The following is a 19,131-nucleotide window of genomic DNA, read 5'->3' on the forward strand; positions in this document are numbered from 1 at the left end:
GGTTCGTCCTATACTCACGCTTCTCCGGCTTGGAGCCATAACCCTGATACTAATATTCTCAAGTTACAAGGTGTGCAAAATAAATGTCTACGAATGATCCTAAACGCTCCATGGTTTGTAAGAAATGTACAACTCCATCGAGACACAGATGTCCCTATATTTGCACTTTCCTGCAAACTATAGCAACAAAGTTCTTTTCAAAAGCATCTGTACACCCCAACAAATTGGTTGAACTAGCTGCAAATTACGAAGTAACAGATTATTCCAACATACAGACCAAAAGCCATCTTAAACTCCAATTGTGATGTTTAATCTTCAAGCAAACTCAGGGCGAGCAATTGGCTCATAAATTTTTCCACTCACTGTTTCTCTATCAGATAGCGGGGAGTATGAAAAGCAGTTTGCTTTGCCCTTTATGTCAGAAATATTAATCGTTAAATATTTGAAACTTCACCAATGAGATACAATCGATGTACAAATTTCAATTCATTACTCGTAGTCGCAGTTTAATTTGACGTACTCGTAGGTGTCCGTTCAGTACAGTGGGTTTTGAAGTCCAGTGTTTTTATTAATTTTATTAGAAACACTTGTTCAGTTCTTCATCAAACAAATTATTATTTAGATTTTCCCTTTAAGCATGGACAAGTGGCAAAAAACTTTCTAAATTTAAATTTGATTTTAAATCTCGGGGAAAAAAGTGCAGTGCATCAGTTAGGAAAGTACATAAACGAGCCATTGAAAGTGGAGATCGCAATGCCGGCCTTTCCCACTCAGAAGAAACCACTTCTGACACAGGTAATTCAGATAAAAGAGGAAGTGATGCTAGTTATGATTCAAATTCAGATTCAGGTTTACAAGGTTCATCTAAAAAGATCAAAAAATCATATAAGCAAAAATTCAAAGAAGACTGGTTGGAGGATCCCATTCTGCAATCATGGATCAGTTCAGGTAAAAGTAAAGGACAAACTGCTTATTGTATGTGATCAAAGAATTAATGGTAGCAAACGTCTAATGATTCGTCATGCAAACACTGCAAAACACAAGCAGAATATAGAGTGTAGAATCTAAAAGAAGCACACCAAGTATAATGTCATTGCTTAAATCCAGTTTCAAATACCAGTCAGAAAAACAAATTAAAGAGGGAGAATTAGGATTATGTGCTTGCAAAACACAATCTGCCTTTGAGGTTTACGGATATTCTTCCAACTCTATTGAAAACAATTGCCCTGATAGTGAAATTGCTACGAAAATACAGTGTGGACGCAATAAATATAACTGTCTTATAAAAAATGTTCTGACTGTAAATTCACTCAATGAAATCCCAAAAAAACTTCAAAACACTTATTTTTCTTTAATTATTGATGAGTCAACTGACATTACAGCAAATAAATGTCTAGCAGTTGTGTTTCGTTACTATGATGATTCCACAAAATCAGCAAGAGGAATTCGAAACAAGTTCATCTTTGTTTGAAGCTCTAATGGAATTATTAAACAAGCTGAAAGTGCCTCTTGCAAACTTATTAGGCTTTGCTGCTGATAATACTTCCTTTATGACTGGACAATATTCTAGGCTTGCCTTGCCTTAAATCATTAAATGAACATTTATGTCTCGCCAGATGCAAGCCATATCAGTTTTAACTGCACTACAAAATCCCATAATTAAGGCATATTTTCTCTTCTTAGCATTCATCCTACCAACAGTAGTAAATCTAAATTTAGATTATTAAGGCACTGAATATCGTCTTCAACTTCTAATTTCATGAGTAGGAGATAATATGAAAATGATCATGAAATATTTCATGAAATCTCAATATGTTAGAAACACACCAATTGAAAAAATAAATCCAGCTGACTTAAGGTCAGTTTTTAGACATAGATAATGTATATCTAAGGGCGAGAGTAGAAGCCGTTCTAATGAGTTTAGATAAGAGTGAAGTTACAGAAAGAGACATAAGACACTTCAAGGTGAAATTTGTCATTCTATGTTGAATTCTGTAACCAAGGTTTCAAACGGATAAATTTCAATGATCCTGTGCGATGCTGAATCCTGAATTGTGCAAATCAGACTGTGTTTACAGTACAGTGCCACTTGCTGTAAATTTTCCTAATATTATTGAAGAAAATAGATGTGAAGACCTCGATAGAGCATGGCAACTATTGAAGACTGTAGAAGCATTGGAAAAAGGTCATGAATTCGTGTTTTTTTTTTGGAATAAAGTTTTTGAAATGAAAAATGCAGCAGGAGAAAAAATGTTTCCTAATTTAACAATATTTAACGGTTGATTTTCTTGAGTTTACAGGATAAACAACCCGAGATTCCGAAAGGAAAAAACCCACTTGCCGTGCCAGAGATCGACTAACTTGGGAAACGGTCGAAGAAAGGGTAAGAAAAAGTTTCTCCAGTTGGCGACTAGACTTGAACTTAAGTCTGATTTCGAGCGACCATGCGCAGAGGACGCAAGCGTCACTTCTACTGAGCTACAGAGGGCTAAAGATTTGTGAAGGTGCCGGGGAATATGCTTACAGTGTATGCATGTTTGGATAAAATATCAAAATTATGGTAAAAATTAAACATGGAAAAACATTGTTTGTTATGGATAAAATTATACAGTTTGGTATAATTGAAAATTGCTTAAAAATAAAATATATTCTTCTTGTTTTGTTTCATGAAAAAATATTGTTTATTATCTTGAAAATTATACAGTTTAATATAATTCAAAATTACTTAAAAATAAAACCCATTCCTTTAATTGTAATCAAAGGAATGGATTTACAACTTTTGGGCATTACAATTAAATCATTTAATTGTAATGTCTAAATAAAGAAACGGACTAAAGCCGATAAGCACTACGAATACTCTACTACTGGTGTAAACTGTATATAAACAACAGTGGAATTTCACGACGGACAGTGCCGCATTACACTAATAGCTTGCTTCTCACTATGACGTGCATATGCTTGCGCGCTTAGCAATATGACACTGTGCTGCAAGCGTCCTTTGCCTTTCTAAGTGTCACAAGATGGATTTTTGTTATTTTTTATACAAAATAAGAGAACGGTGTACGATTGTTGTTGATAAAATTAAATATTACAAGCAAATATAAATAAATTAATAAATATATTTATATATCGAGAAAAATTGGGGTTGCTGCAGTTCCACAGTGCCTATGCTCGAGTCGCCCCGGGATGCCACAATGCCCGAACACGACTAAACTTGTAGCAGTTAGTAATAATAATAATAATAATAATAATATTATTATTATTATTATTATTATTATGTGACACCTCTAGGGAGTCCATAGACTCATCGAGGGGGAGTGTGCCAACAGCAAAGAACGATTGAATTCCTTCCAACTACTAACTGCGCTCAAACTTGCTTAACTTTTTGGCGTGAGCCATTAGTAGCGGAGGCTCTACCAATTGACCAACCTTTGCTGGCATGAAGATGGTTCCTGTCATTAAACCATTTTGTACTATAGTATAATCCTGAGAACGTTTGGATCATCACTATTCTTTGTTTATAAATGTACATTGACCTTGCTAACTGTTGTTTCTTACATTAGTAAATGTGAACAGATTCCTTCTGTCTTCTATTCCTCTTGCCAACACACGGCACTGATCTGCTGTAGGTCTTGTGATCTATCATGTGTGGATCAGATAATAATAAAATAAAATAAAACACTGAGTATCTATGTACCTTTCTCAAATACTTGCCACGTTTTCTGTATTTTTAAATTTCATTTTTATTTAATTAACTTCATCTAGTTCTAACATCTACCTGAAGGTGTCACTACGTCCGGTCATATTTCCGAAAATGGTGAATATTCTATGATCAGGAAATTGTTAATGATAGTACGGTGATACCTTGTTTGTGTATGATATGAAGAGGTTACTATCGAGAAAATGGCAAGTAAACTCTTATAAACTATAATCATGAATGAATATACGATTAGCGTTTTGCCACTGATCTAATTTCCCAACATTCAGATCAATTTGTCTGGTACATGAATACACGCACGATGTGAACGTTCGTTTGTGGGTTATCCCAAGAACACCTCAAATTCAAAGTCTAAGAAATATAAATAACAACAACAAAATATGCATTGCTTATTATTATTATTTCTGCTTTTGCACTAGTAAGAGTGCATATAATGAAAGGGTGCTGTTTCGTGTAGGTTTAGTGACCGGTGTTTTGGATCGTGTTCAAGTTGTGGTTTCGCCATTCATAAACTACCGTAGAGAAAGTCTGCGTATTATGTAAGTTTAAATGCATGTTGAAAGTAATCATTTTGAGTTTTCAGCTACTTTATCGTTAGGTAATGTTTTCGCAAAAATAAATCTTCGTTTATGTTGTGCCCCCCCCCCACTCCTCGTTTGTACTGTGATATTTCCCTCCCTTTCTTAGTTTGTGGTATTGTGGTATCCCCCCCCCCTCGCAGAAACAAGAAATGTAATATAATTTTTTCTTTTTAAGTCGTGAGTAATAACTTCGTACCCTACTCTTCGTGTCTTATATTTTCATACAGTATTTATATGATATCCACCAAAGTGCTGTTGATTTACCTGCTCTTAAATGTAATATCATCTGTAAGAATGAAGTAATAGGTACTGGACTTGATGTTATCCCAAAAGAAAATCAAGTCTTTAGATAAGTAAGTATCAGAGAAGGAAAAAAATTTTTTTTTTTCTGTGCTTATAAACTGTTTTACTGGTATGCAAAACAGGAGATATCACATCAAGTAATTACATGTTAATAAATGCATTTGCAGGAATTAACAAAATTTGGTTTAAATGCTATTCTACCCACAAAAGGTTGTAAACTTATCATACGTTAGTACTCCGATTGGACTGACGATTAGATACTCCAGAACACCACTCAAGAAACTGCACAAACATAGTTAGAAAATGGAGATACTGTCTGCTTAGTCATCCAGGACAATATTTACTTGTTAATTCACACATTAGTTTTCCTGTTGAAATGGCATGCTTAAATGATCTGTTGAGTTGTATTGTTATTAAGGTTCCAGGATGTCCAAGGACTCATAGTGAGAGGACCATTTTAGCAATTCAAATACCTGTATATCTTTCCTTGAACACATTCACTAAATATGTATTCACAACATCTAATGGCTGCATATTCCACTCACCACGGGAAGGCCCTGGCTTGCTTCCTAATTATTATTATTATTATTACGGGCAACTCCAGGGAGTCATTAGACTCATCGAGGGAGGCCCCAAATCATATTCATCACAACTATTCGACATTCATACAGTATCTATCATACCTCGCCTTAAACTCATTCACTGTCACAGTATCCACCACAGACTCTGAGAGTGCATTCCACTCATTCACCACTCTAAAAGTAAAGAACCCAGCTCTAACACCTTTACTAATCACACTTTTGCCTGGTTTCCATGGATGTCCCCTAGTCCTCCCACAACCAGCCCTGTTCTCAAAAATATCTTCTGAATTAATTTTATAGAAACCCTTCAGTAATTTGAATGTCTCAATCATATCTCCCCTCCTCTGCCTATCAACCAATTTTTGCAACCCACAAATCCTCAACCTGTTCTCATAAGGTTCATTCCACAGACCTGCTATCATCTTCGTCACTTGCCTCTGGATCCTCTCCACCTCCTCTGCCCAGAAGAAACCTAGGGGACAAATCTGGGCACAGTAGTCGAGATGGGGTCTTATCAAGGCTCGATACAGAGGAACAATAACCTGCTTGTCTCTGCTTGTCAATGTATTCTTCAGCAACCAAGTGATTTGATGAGCTGATTTGGCCACTTTTGCAATGTGCCCCCTAAACTTCAACTCCTTATCCACCAACACCCCCAAGTCCCTGGCCTCATCAATTTCCTGGAGTACAGTTCCACCAATGTAGTAAACTGCTTCTAATCTTTTCACCCCAAAATGTATAACCTTACATTTTGCCACATTAAATTGATGGGGATTCACTATTAAGAGGTGTGATAGTTGAGAGTTTAACGAAGTCGTACCAGCCGGGTGCGAACATAAAGGACATCAGCGAATCTATTCAAGTGCAAAAACAGAGGGTGAAAGAGATGATAATTGTGGCAGGAACAAATGATTTGAAAGAGGACAAAATGGAAATGATAGAGGATGTGAGGGAATTACTTGAGGTAGCAAAAGAGAAGAGTGAGAGAGTTAGGATGGTGAGTATTTTACTGCGGTATGACAGTGAAGTGTTTAGAAGGAGGGTCATAATTGCCAATGACTTTATGCGTGGGTTATGCATGGAGAGTGGTGTGGAATTTGTGGCTGTGTGGAATGAATTTGATGGGCGAAAGGACGGGTTACATATGAATGGAGTTGGTGTACGGAGGCTTGAAAAAGTGTTGATGAATGATGTGGAAGTGGATGTACAGACTCAGGGAAACTAGATTTATTAAGAGGGGAGGGGGAGTAGATATGCAGACTTTAGGGAGGCAGTTGAGTGAGTATATTATGCCCGAGCGAGTACGAAGGACAACAAATCATAATGGGATAGTTAGTATAAGGCATCAAAGTAGGGATGGGTCAAATGGGCTTCTGCAATTCATGTACACTAATGCCAGGAGTATTAGGAACAAGAAGGAAGAATTTTTGGCCTTGGTTGGCACTTCCAGGCCACAGGTTGTTGGTATTAGTGAAACATGGCTGACAGAAGATGATAAAGCTAGTGGGATTGAATGCGACGGGTATAGCGTGTTCAGGAGTGACAGGGTGAATAAAAAGGGGGGAAGAGTGTTATTGATGATAGCTGATGAGTTGCAGCCAAGGAGTATAGAAGTTGAACTGCAGGATAGAGAAAAGAGCACATTTGAGGCTGTTTGGTGTGGGATAGAATCTAGCAGAACAAAATATACAATTGAGTGCTGCTATAGACCAGGTGATGGAATAGATGGTGGGGATAGTATGCTAATCACATCCTTAGCAGGCTTTCAGGAATGACTCAGAGTTCTGTTTCATTGCAATTTTACAAAAGCAACTGCTGCTTGATAACTAAGAAATAAACAAAATCATATGACACAGCAGAAACTCAGAAACAGTAAACATTTAGGAATCATTATAATAAAAAAATTTGGGAAAACAAATACTCCTTTCTCAACTTTCCAAGTTTAATTTTTATTTTTTTTTAAATTTTTATTTATTTATTTATTTTTTTATACTCACTATTTAACAGAAATTAAATCTTTAACACTCAAATTCTACTTATTCCATCACTGGTTAAGAAATAAGTTAATTACCACTGTTGACTTAATATCTATTTTAGGTTGCCATGTTGTGATTAACTGGTTACCTTGCAGTATTCTTGTGGTGCACACTCTAAAGATAAAATGATGCATGTATATTCTGTCCTCTGTAGTCATATTCCATTATAAAAACAAACTGATAATCAACAAAAGGCATTTGTAATGATTTTCATTCCCCAATAGATGAGATAAGTAAGGTTAATATATAAAAAACTTTATGATATGAAAAATGAAACAGAATCAGCATTAAGTAAATAAAACTGATTTTTTTTTAACTCTTCAACTAACGATTTTCACTTTACATGGATGAGCAGATGAGCACATTTTTCAAGCCCTAAGTGTGTGTGTATAGTGCTTGTGGTGTTTGCACTCCTCAATGCTAGGCCACCTGAAGAATGAGCCAGGTTCGATTCTAGTTTCTGACTAGAGGAACTTTTTTTTATAAGCTTTTTTTTGACTGATTCCTGAGTTAGTTGATCTTTGGTATGGGCAAGCGGTTTTTTTTCTCCCCAAACTCAGGTTTTTGTCCTATAAATTCAAGAAAATCTACCATAAAACCCACACTATTTCAGACATTAAAAATATTGTGTTAGGATTAGGGACCACCAGATTGCTGCACTTGTTAGTCGTCTTTTCACTAGATGCTACTTAAAATTAGGAATAGTGTTAGGCTGGCTAGAGACCGAAAACTAGTGGAGATTGGAGCTCCTGCTCAGTCTAAGTTAACACGTTCGCTGCTATGCTACTCAGGCATAGTTTGTTCCCGCACGCCAAGGTCACTACGAGTAATCTCGTAGCCGGCTTATCAGACAGAATTTTGTTTCAAACACCAACTACGAGTAATCTGGTATTGATGAGTCAATGGTGTTGGTGCGCGATAGACTGGCATTTCGGCAATACATAAAAAACAATAAACATAAATATGGCGTGAAATTCTATGAACTATGCGAATCGAATGGATTGGTGATAAAAATAAAAATTTATATAGGAAAATCAGAATCCTCTTTAGCGAAAATGGGTTACGCATATGATATTGTATTCCACTTGATGGAAGAATATTTAGACAGGGGTTATGTATTGTATATGAAGAGTTCTTGCACAAGATCTACTGAGCTGACTTTTATAGTTTCTAGACCAGGGGTTCCCAACCCTATGTCCTCAGGCACCATGGCGCCCATCGACCAATATGTGTGTGCCCGCCGCTTATCAACTGTGTGCCTTATAGTTTGAAATAATCATGCTATATGACGCATGCGTTAATGACACATGACGAGTATTAAATGCATACAACGTAAAGTAGACGCGCATTCAAAGTTGTTCATTCCAGTTTAAAAACTGGAATATCACCATATTCTCCTAATTATGAAGCACTGGCCAATGAAATGCAATGCCAAAAATCACACTAACTTACATATATATATATATTTAAATTTTTATATAATGTAAACTTTTAAGTAATAAAACATTTAATTATAATGTAAACTTTGTATGTATTCATTTAACAAACGAATTCAAAAAATTTGCTTGAAAAAATAGATGGTGCCCGTCACCCTATCGGTATTTTAGAATGTGCTCTAGGAAACAAAAAGGTTGGGAACCCCTGCTCTAGACCATTTTCTATTAGTATATTTAAGGAGTTCTTCATTGTTTAACCACCTTACTGGCCATTAAAGATCAAATACACATCCTCAAAAGCTTCGTATCCATCATAAATTTCAATGTAACATCAATGGTATTACAATTTTAATATGCACTTCGCATCCATGGTAATGTGGACGTATATATACGTCCTGGCCAGTAGCATGGTTAAGGCCTTATTGGTTGCTTCTTCCAGTGTAAGATTGAACAGGTCTGGTGACAGATTGCATCCCTGTCTTACTCTGCTCTCTGTGTGGAACCAGTTGGTTAAGGTGTCCTCCATTCATATTCAGATTTCTCATACAGATTCTTTATTATTTTTAGGTATTATTTCTGGAAATTCCCATGTTACTCCTCTTAAAAACTATTATTTTTACTGCTATTTTTGCCTGTTTTCGTTTAGGAGTGTCCCTTATTTTAAATACATTGGCTTTTTACTCAAGAATTCTCAGGGTATTATAAGTATATTTTAAAGGTAAATATATGCAGACTAATAGTGGAAGAAATTTTGCACATACCTTGTTTGGATGTTAGGATGTCTTCGTTCTCCATACTTCTGCTGTTAAAGGGGGTGTTTGAGGCAAGGTGAGAAGATTAATTAGAAAACCCAGGTTTTTTTTATTAAGCTAATATATATATATATATATATATATATATATATATATATATATATATATATATTATTATTATATTTAAGAGTGCTTCTTTGGAGAAGGGTTTTATGGGAAATGGGCATTAACGGGGTGCGAGCCGTTTTGATCGTGCTATCGATGAGAGCACGATCGAAATATGAAACCTTCTTGTTTTTCTTCTAGTGCTAGTTCTATATATGGCTTAATTTGTTTTTGGAGTACTTTCATAAAAACCTTATTTGGAATACTGAGCAGGCTAATGACCCTGTAATTATTGCATTCTGTTTTATCTCCTTTTTTGTATATAGGAGTTATAGCTGATTTGGTCCAATCAGTAGGCACAGGAAACGAGAATTTTGGAACAACTGGTTCCAAAAGTTGTTCCTTTCCTGCTTTTAAGAATTCTGCTTGTATTTGATCAATGCCAAGTGCTTTCCTAGTTTTGAGTTTTTCTATGCTGTGTGCTATTATTTCTTTGATAAGTTTAGTTTAATCCTTTATCCAAGTGTGAGCAAACAAAGTTTGCGCCTGAAAGTATCTTCAGGACTGGGGCAAGGTAGTGCAACACCAGGCAACTCGTTGCAAAGGTGGAGAACGCTCTCATTACTCCTATCCCAGTATCTCCCATAATGCAAAGCACATCTCCTTGCGGATATGTGTAATGCTATGCATTAAGGCAAGGGCCACTACCCATAACGGTTTCGACCTTTATTGAGGTCTCGTCAGTGGGAGCCAGTCCCAGTAGTGGAGATACAAAGGCAGAAGCAATGAGAGGTCATCCTAACCTATAGGAGTTGCCAAAGGGTGTGCAACCTTATTATTAAATTATATTAAATAAATTATATTAAATAAAAACCGGTATGGGTAGTGGCCTTTGCCTTAATGCATAGCATTACACATATCTGCAAGGAGATGTGCTTTGCATTATGGGAGATACTGAGATAGGAGTAATGAGAGCTTTCTCCATCTTTGCAACGAGTTGCCTGGTGTTGCACTACCTTGCCCCAGTCCTGAAGATACTTTCAGGCGCAAACTTTGTTTGCCCACACTTGGATAAAGGATTAAACTAAACTTATTATAATCTAACCAAGTGAAAAATAAACTCTCTCTATTATTTCTTTGGTAAAGATATTTGTTTCCTCTTTCATTTCAGTGGCTGGAATAGTAATATCCTGGGAGCTGTTTTTATTATATAAATCTCCGAAGTATTCTTTCCACCCGACCATTCTTTTTGTTTTACTTCCAATTAGTTGTCCCTCTTTGTTTTTGATCATTATAATTTTTGTTGTCCATGTCTTACAAATTTGGTCTATTTGTTTATATAATCCATGAAGGTTATTTTCTTTTATTAAAAGAGACAAGAATAACCAGTTATTCTTGTCTCTTTTAACTAGTTTCCTAATTTCTCTGGTTAATCTGTTATATTCATTTCTGTTTTAGTTTTTTCATGCTTTTCCTTTGATCGCTTAACCTTTTTACTTCATTCGAGGTCCAATCCTTTTTACTTTCTCTTTCTGTGTAACCTATTGTATTTTTTGCCGATTTTAATATTATTTCCTTTAATTTGCACCATTGTTCTTCGATGTTTATATTCTGTTTTGGTAGTTCCTTCAGGTTTTTATCTAGTTCTAGTTGATATTTTCTTAGAATATTGTTTTGTAGTTTTTTTACATTCAGTCTCCTTTTGACTCTAAAAGTGCTTTCAGATTTTAACTTTATTATTAGGTTTGCTAATACTAGCTTATGGTCTGATCTACAATCTGCAGAAAAGGATCTGCAATTTAGGATACTTGATTTCCATCTTTGGTTTACAATAATATAGTCTATCATATTCTTGGTTTGTCTGTTTGGTGATATCCATGTCCATTTTCTTTGGGGTTTTGGTTGTTTAAATATAGTGTTAGTTATTGTTAGTCTATAAATATTTGAGCGGAAGTTTAGCAGTCTTTTGCCACATTCATTGCTTTCTCCATACCCGAACTTTCCGATTACTCTTGGCCAGGTATCTCAGTCTTTGCCTACTTTTGCATTTAATTCCCCCATTACAATTAGGAGGTCTTGACTTGATGTCTGCTGTACTGCTTTTTACAAATCTATATAGAACTCCTCAATGCCTTCTTCTGATGATGTCGAAGTTGGTGAGTATCCTTGAATAATAGTCAGTGATCTGATTGATGTTTTAAATCTTGCTTTAATTATCCTAGGTGAGATAGGATTGTAAGACAGTAGAGAGTTTTGAACCTTTGGTTTTAATATAAGTGCTACTCCTTCTTGGTGTTTGTTGTCCTCCCTGCCTGAAGTTAAGATCTTGTACTGTCCATGGTGGAATTCTCCTTTTCCAGTCCATATGGTTTTGCAGAGTCCAATCACTTCCCATCTGTAGTTGTCTAATTCATGCAGTAGTATTTCCAATGCTCCTTCCTGGTGAAGAGTTCTTAAAACTATACATTTAATGCTAAACATGGTATTTCTCTATAATTCAAAACAATACTAATTGATAATAAACTCTCCCTTCTATGTGTTAGGTCTACTGGCCTGTTACAGAGCTATCTTAAGCCTTTCTAAGTCGTATTTGTCCTGAGGATAAGGTGACTAGCCCTATGCCTCCCGATATATTCTACGACTGTAGCTGCGGGAGTTCACGGGTCCGTGGTGCCTACTTGCGGAAGAATTGGTGTAAGGTGTTGAGCGCGTGGTCTGAGAGGCCTGCTTCACCATAATGGTTATATTTATGTGTCTAATGTGGTCTTTCTCATGTATAGAGATTATCCGTCCCGTTTCACCTACATTGGTGAAACAGGACAGGTAAATTACAGGTGCAGTGGATGCAATAGACTCCAGGATGTGCTAATGGGAGGAGAGGCTCCTTAGAAGAGTTGAATATGGTTTTAAGTTTAGTGGGTGGTTTAAAGGTGGCATTGAGGTTATAACGTTGTAGGATTCTGTTGATTTTTTCCAATAACCCTTTAATGTATGGGATGGTTATGGTTTTACTGTAATCTAGATTCATTTTTGTTGTTGTTTTATGGAGTATTTTATTAATAGTATTTTTGTTTTAGCCATTATTTATGAATGTGTCGCTGATGATTTTTAGTTCTTGTTTCAGGGCTTGCTGGTTAGAGCAAATTGTTATAGCTCTGTTTTTAAGGGTGTTAATGACTCTATATTTTTGTGATGGGTGGTGGTATGAATTAGCATGTATGTATTGGCCAGTGTGTGTCGGTTTTCGGTAGACCGTGAAGGATAGACTGCCTGAAGGAAGACACGTGACTAGTGTGTTAGGAACGGGAGCGAATTTTGATTTTCGACTTTGATGGTAAATTGTATGCGTTCGTGTTGTTTGTTCAGGTGGCTAAGGAATGTGTTTAGCGTTTGTCGCCCGTGCGGCTGGACAAACGCTAAACACATTCCTTAGATGTATAATTTTTTATTTTTATTTTTCTTTTCACCAGAGGTCAGGCCAACAAGTGTTGTAGCGGTTGGTCAGTATCTTTAACAGACCAGTTTGATTGTAGTGTAGCTTGTTTTCTGTGTATAGTTGTATGCTCCAGAAGATGACCTTGACATAAAGGTCGAAACGTCGAATGTAGATTTTAGTTATATTAAACTAAAGTTTTTATTCAAACACAGTAGTTGTCTCCATAATTTTCAAAAATGCATAATCTCCTCTAGCTCTCCCTGGTGTCTACAAAGTTCCTTGCGGCTAGCATCGTTTTTACTTTAGACAAACTGGATGCTTGGTGGAAAAGAGAATACAAGAACCCCAGTCTTACATTAGTAACAGTAAATTGGAAAAATCTGGCTTGGTACAGCACGGAATAGATACAGACCACAACATCCTATGATCTGAAACATGTTTATGTCATTGGTGTTGGTATAAATTTGAATGCTTGTTCAGAGAAAGCACTGAGGCTTTACTTCACTGTTTGAACTTGAATCAGAATGACTGCCTCTCTCTCTCTATCTAAGATATGGGAAAGTCTTATTTTAGTCACACATCACATCAGTATTTTTTTAAAGAACTAATGAATTATCAGTATTGCAATATTTCCTTGTACCATTGTGTTATTTTATGTATATAACAGGAGTAGCCATAAGGTGGCTCGCGAGCTGCATGCAGTTCGCATCCACGCATCATATGCTCTTCACACTTCGCCAGAAAAAAATAAACAAAAAGAGAAGAGACAACAAAAAAGAGGAACAAAATAAAAAAGAGAGAGAAGAGGGAGAGAAAAACAGGGCTAATAAAAATTACTGGAATAAAAAAAGTTTAATTCGAAACATATTAAATGAAGTTTACCTTGAACAATTAGAATAATTTTGAAGTTGAAACAATGATTTTAGTTACTTATTTACTAATAGCGGCCTTCCTTGTATCCATTTTCTTGGCAAATTTGTTAAAATTAGGTGTGTAATTAGTCAAAGCAGTTCTTACAAGCTAGTTCAAATGTTCATCATTTAAAACAGATCTACATTTAGATTTAATAAATTTAAGAGTCGAATATAGCATTTCACAGGTGTACATGTCCCAAAAATGGAGATCAGTTTTCTGGCACATTACTTAAGTGTTGGATAACTTGCTTCCAAAACTCAATTATGGAACATCCACTTTGCTTCACTAGCTTCAGTCCTTCGTTGTCTTGAAGTTTCAAAAGCTCCAATTCTGCAACTGCGACATCCATTGCAATTGGTTTTGAAATAAGACAACTGTGCTCAAGCACGTTTGTGAGGAAAAGATTTTCTAAAAAAGCAAATGTTGGCTTAAATTCTCGAAGGTTGCAAAATCGATTGTTGAGTTCTTCAGACAGATAATTTAATTTGCTAACATAAGATACATTTCTAATTCCACTCCTTGCAAATTTGTCAGTGGTTTCTTCAGACAAACAAAGTGATTGAAACTTTTATTTTTCAACTCTCTCTGGAAAAGTTGCAGTTTGCTTTGGAAGCTTGGCACTGTCTGTGTGAGATCGGTTATTAGTTTTTCTTTCCCTTGAAGTGAAACGTTTAATATCTGTAGATGCTGGAAAACATCGGTGAAAAATGCCATATCTAACAACCACTGAGTGTCTTTGAGATGAGGTAAAAATTTCTCCTTCTCTCTAAGAAACTGTTTGATTGGGTCTAATAACAAAAAAAAATTGTTTAATACATTGCTAACTGAGAGCCACCTTAAAAGCCATTCCATGATATGTCATTAGGAATCACAATTCAACTCATTGAGAAAGCTTCTTAATTGTCGGTGTATTTTAGCACTTGAACGAATGAAATTGACAATTCTTAGAACTACTTCCATTAAGTGTTCAAATTTAAAACACTTGGTAACTAGATGTTCCCTGTAAATAATGCAATGTACAGGTAGGAGAGCAGGATATGATTCATCATTCTCAAGAAGCTCCATGAGCCCTTTAGTTTTATCCCTCATAGCTGGAGCACCATCAATTGTAATGCTGATGATTTTTTTGTGTGATACCGAAGCTTTTGTAAGTGCAACATTGAGAGCGTCTTTGATGTTAGAGTCACATGTTGTATCTTTCAATGCTATCAAGGTCCAATAGCTCTTCCTTGATGGCCAGGTCATGAGATACAAAGTGGACAAATGCAGCTAGTTGTGGTTTGTCCTGAATATCTGTAAATTCATCCAAAGCCAGACTAAATACAGCACGGATTTTCAAGTTATGGTGTAAGTTATTTACAATGTCAGCAGTAATAACGGAAATTCTCCTTTCAATTGTTTGCTTGGAGACTGGCATATGTTCAATCAGTTTGAGTAGTTTTTTATTATCCGGGTCTGCATTTAGTCGAGTGGTTATGTGCTCCCCAACCATAAGCCTGTGAAAGGAGTGTCCTGCATTCGATTCTCGTCACTGACATGAGGAGCTGAGGATCTTCCTCACACATAGCCCAGTTAGCCGGTCTTGGGTATGGACTGCAGGGTCTTTCTCCCCAGTTTATCTGGGGTTTTCCTCCTGCAAAGGAGGCAAACTGGACTTGAAAACACAATGCTTCATTGTGTTTTTAAGTCCAGTGGGGCAATGACTCCACCTCTTAGTGAGTTATGAAACCCAAAAATGGGAGGCCAAGGCCCTACATGGGGCTGTAGTGCCAAAGAAGAAGAAGAAAACTGAAATTATGATAAATAATGCACAATTATTCGTGCATTATTCTTCTTGACGAATTCTCCTTCCATGTACAGCTGTTTTGCCTGTACAGTATTAAACACTAAAATAAAACCAGCCTCGGTAGTAAACATGGACATCAATTTACTCTGACCATGGAATTGTTCTTTCAAAGTTTAAAGTTTAGTTCACCTCAGATCAGAGCCAAGTGGAAATTCTTTACTAAAATTACTGTGATGCATGTCATAATGATGCTTGAGATTGCTGGCTTTGAATTGTGCAAGTGTTATTTGGCATATGGCACACATTGGTTTACTTTGTCGTTTCATAAAAAGAAACTTCTCTTCCCACTCTGGCTTAAAAATTCTGTGTTCCTCTTCATATTTATGTTTTTTATGTGACATTTCTAAGCATTTGTAAAAGAATTCAATGATAACAAGCACTGTCAATGGACTCATGCAACAATATGTTGAACGATACCAATAGATGAGTACTGGAAGTGTAACTGACATATTGTGGCAGGCAGACATAGCTTCTGCATCCCACCTTGCCATGCACTCACTCACTCCCATATCATTGCATCAGTCAAAGGTTGCGGCTCTTCTAAGTCTTACCAGAATTATTTTGGCTTCAAAAGGACACATAGTTGGCCACCCCTGGTATATAACATCGCATAGTTATATAGAGGGCTACTTGGTATGTAGTGTTTGTCGAGAGCTCCTGAACAGATAAGTATTATTTTGAGTAATAATTAGAAACTTTGCTTGAATCTTACATAGTATTATTTACTTCGTATCTTAGCTTGTCTGGGTGATTTTTGTGTGTTTTCTGAGTATTTTAATTAGTAAATTGATCATCATCATCATGCATATCAAGGATTTAGGCCTAGCATGGCCTGTTCCGGCCTTAGAAGTCATCGTTGAATTGATTAAGAGGACATCCTGGTTTTCTTTTTCCTAATGGCTTGTACTTTAAGGCTTGTTTTGGTAATCTTTCTGTTTTCATTCTTTGAACGTGTTCCATCCATTTATGTTTATATTTTTTAATTTTTTCTATTACTGGTTCTTGGTTTAATTCTTTCATATAAGATTAGTAAATTGATAGATACGATTATTTGTGCACATGGCCCCTATGAAGAGAAATACAAAGATGGCTTCTAAGTCGCCATCTTTGTCTAAAAATTTTAATTTAAAGGATTTGATTCAGTGTACCATTTGCAAAATGTATGCATTGAGGAGAGCAGTTGGAGTCTGGTTAAACAACGATAATGGAGTGAATGTGTGCAGAAAGTGTAAGGAATGTGAGGATTTAAAGCGTGTTTCAGGTTGTGAGGGTGATATCGTTGTTGAAAGTGAGAATGTAGAAAATAGTGATATGCAAGGTATGAATGCGAGTGATATTTGCGACGTAGTACCAGATAGCCATGAGAGTGGCGTTGAAAGTAAGAATGAAGGTAAACATACAGAACGAATGAATGAATTAACGGAAAATAAAAATGATGAGACTGATACAATGAATGAGATCGCACGGTTACGCAGAGTGATACCCAGGGCAAATCGGCTGGTGGAGCATTAACAAAATGTTTACCGAGCGTATCGACTAATAAATGGCAAAAGTATGATAGGAAAAATAAATGAAAGAACGAGTGTTGTATGGAGATTCTTTAGTAAGAGGTGTGATAGTCGAGAGTTTAACAAAATCGTACCAACCTGGTGCGAACGTTAAGGATGTAAGCGAGTCAATTAGAATGCAAAAGCAGCGGGTGAAAGAATTGATAGTAGTAGCAGGTACAAATGATTTGAAAGGAGACAAAATGGCTATGAGAGAGGATTTGAAGGAATTGCTTGAGGTAGCAAAAGAGAAATGTGAGAGAGTTAGGATGGTGAATCTGTTGCCATGGTATGACAGTGAAGAGTATAGAAGGAGGGCCATAATTACTAATGACATTATGAGTGAATATTCAGGAGGAGTGGTGTGGAATATGTGGATGTGTGGAGTGAGTTTGATGGGCGAAAGGATTTATATAAGATGCATGGTTTACATTTGAATGGATTTGGTGTACAGAGACTTGAAAAGGTGTTGAATGTAGTGGAAGTGGATGTGCAGAATCAGGGAAGCTAGAGTTATTAAGGAGGGGGGGGGAAAGTAGATATGTAGACTTTAGGGAGACAGTTGAGTGTATGAATGTGTGTAATATGCTCGAGTGAGTACAAAAGACAACAAATCAGAATGGGATAGTTAGTATAAGATATCAAAATAGGGATGGGACAAATGGGCTTCTGCAATTCATGTATACTAATGCCAGAAGTATTAGGAACAAGAAGGAAGAATTTTTGGCCTTGGTTGGCACTTCCAGGCCACAGGTTATTGGCATTAGTGAAACATGGCTGACAGAAGATGATATAGCTAGTGGGATTGAATGTGAGGGGTATGGTGTGTTCAGGAGTGACAGGGAGAATAAAATGGGGGAGAGGAGTGTTATTGATGATAGCTGATGAGCTACAGCCAAGGAGAATAGAAGTGGAACTGCAGGATAGAGAAAAGAGCACATTTGAGGCTATTTGGTGTGAGATTGAAACTAGCAGAACAAAACATACAGTTGGGTGCTGCTATAGACCAGGTGATGAAATAGATGGTGGAGATAGCATGCATAAGCAAATAGAAGAAATGAGTGGAAGGAGGGTAATTGTTATGGAAGATTTCAACTATGGTAACATTGATTGAAGGAGGAGACGAAACATGGAGGAAGGAATTGGATTTGATGCGGTTATTAAGGGATAACTATCTGCGACAGCATGTAATGGAAAATAGGGGGCTGACCCAGTAATTGCATCTGAGAATTTGGCTGTAACGAATATGACCACGTTGCCACCAATGATCATAGGATCTGACTTGGGAGATGGCTAAAGGTGTGGAATTTACAATTAAGACAGGGTACATGTGGAATTATCGGGCTGGTAAGTATGACAAGCTTAGGAGTTTGATTGGTTCAGTGCCATGGCATGTAAAACTGCAAGGGCTAGATGTTGATAGTGCATGGGAGGCAGTTAAGAAGTGTTTGCGTGAGGCAATGGCTGACTGTATACCTAGAGTCTGAATAATAAATCAAGTTGGGGTTATATGGATGAATAACACCATTAAGCTTGAGCTGCAAAAAAAGAAACAACTATGGAGGGAATTTAAGGAGAAAGGTGACCAGCAAGCACATGAACGGTACAAAGCGCAGGCCAGAAGGATAACGAGTGTAGTAAGAAAAACTAAAACAGATTATGAAAGAATAGCCTGCATGGCTAATGTTCTTTCATAATCTGTTTTAGTTTTTCTCGAGTTCCAGTTTTTTCGATATGTTGCAAGTAAAAGAAAAAATGTATATGGCAGAATGATTTTAAAGAATGCCGATGGTAGGAAGGTAACTGAATCAGTTGATATAGTTGAATTACTAAGTGAGCACTTTGCAAGAGTATATCATCCAGGTGGTGACATTG

The 19,131-nt window shown here is 36.6% G+C and overlaps 1 protein-coding gene across 1 annotated transcript in view; it reads left to right on the top strand.

The window, feature by feature from the left end:
* Positions 1–753: 753 nt before the first annotated feature.
* Positions 754–19,131, top strand: part of Usp12-46 (Ubiquitin-specific protease 12/46) — a 179,285-nt gene continuing 160,907 nt past the window's right edge. The window contains exon 1 of the mRNA XM_090396425.1: positions 754–795. Coding sequence (XP_090252551.1) covers positions 754–795 — 42 coding nt within the window. The remainder of the gene's footprint in view (positions 796–19,131) is intronic.

The sequence above is a fragment of the Typopeltis vanoorti genome, chromosome 8 (genome assembly GCF_054136105.1).
Source record: "Typopeltis vanoorti isolate ZY-2024b chromosome 8, IOZ_Tvanoo_1.0, whole genome shotgun sequence".
NCBI lineage: Eukaryota > Metazoa > Arthropoda > Arachnida > Uropygi > Thelyphonidae > Typopeltis > Typopeltis vanoorti.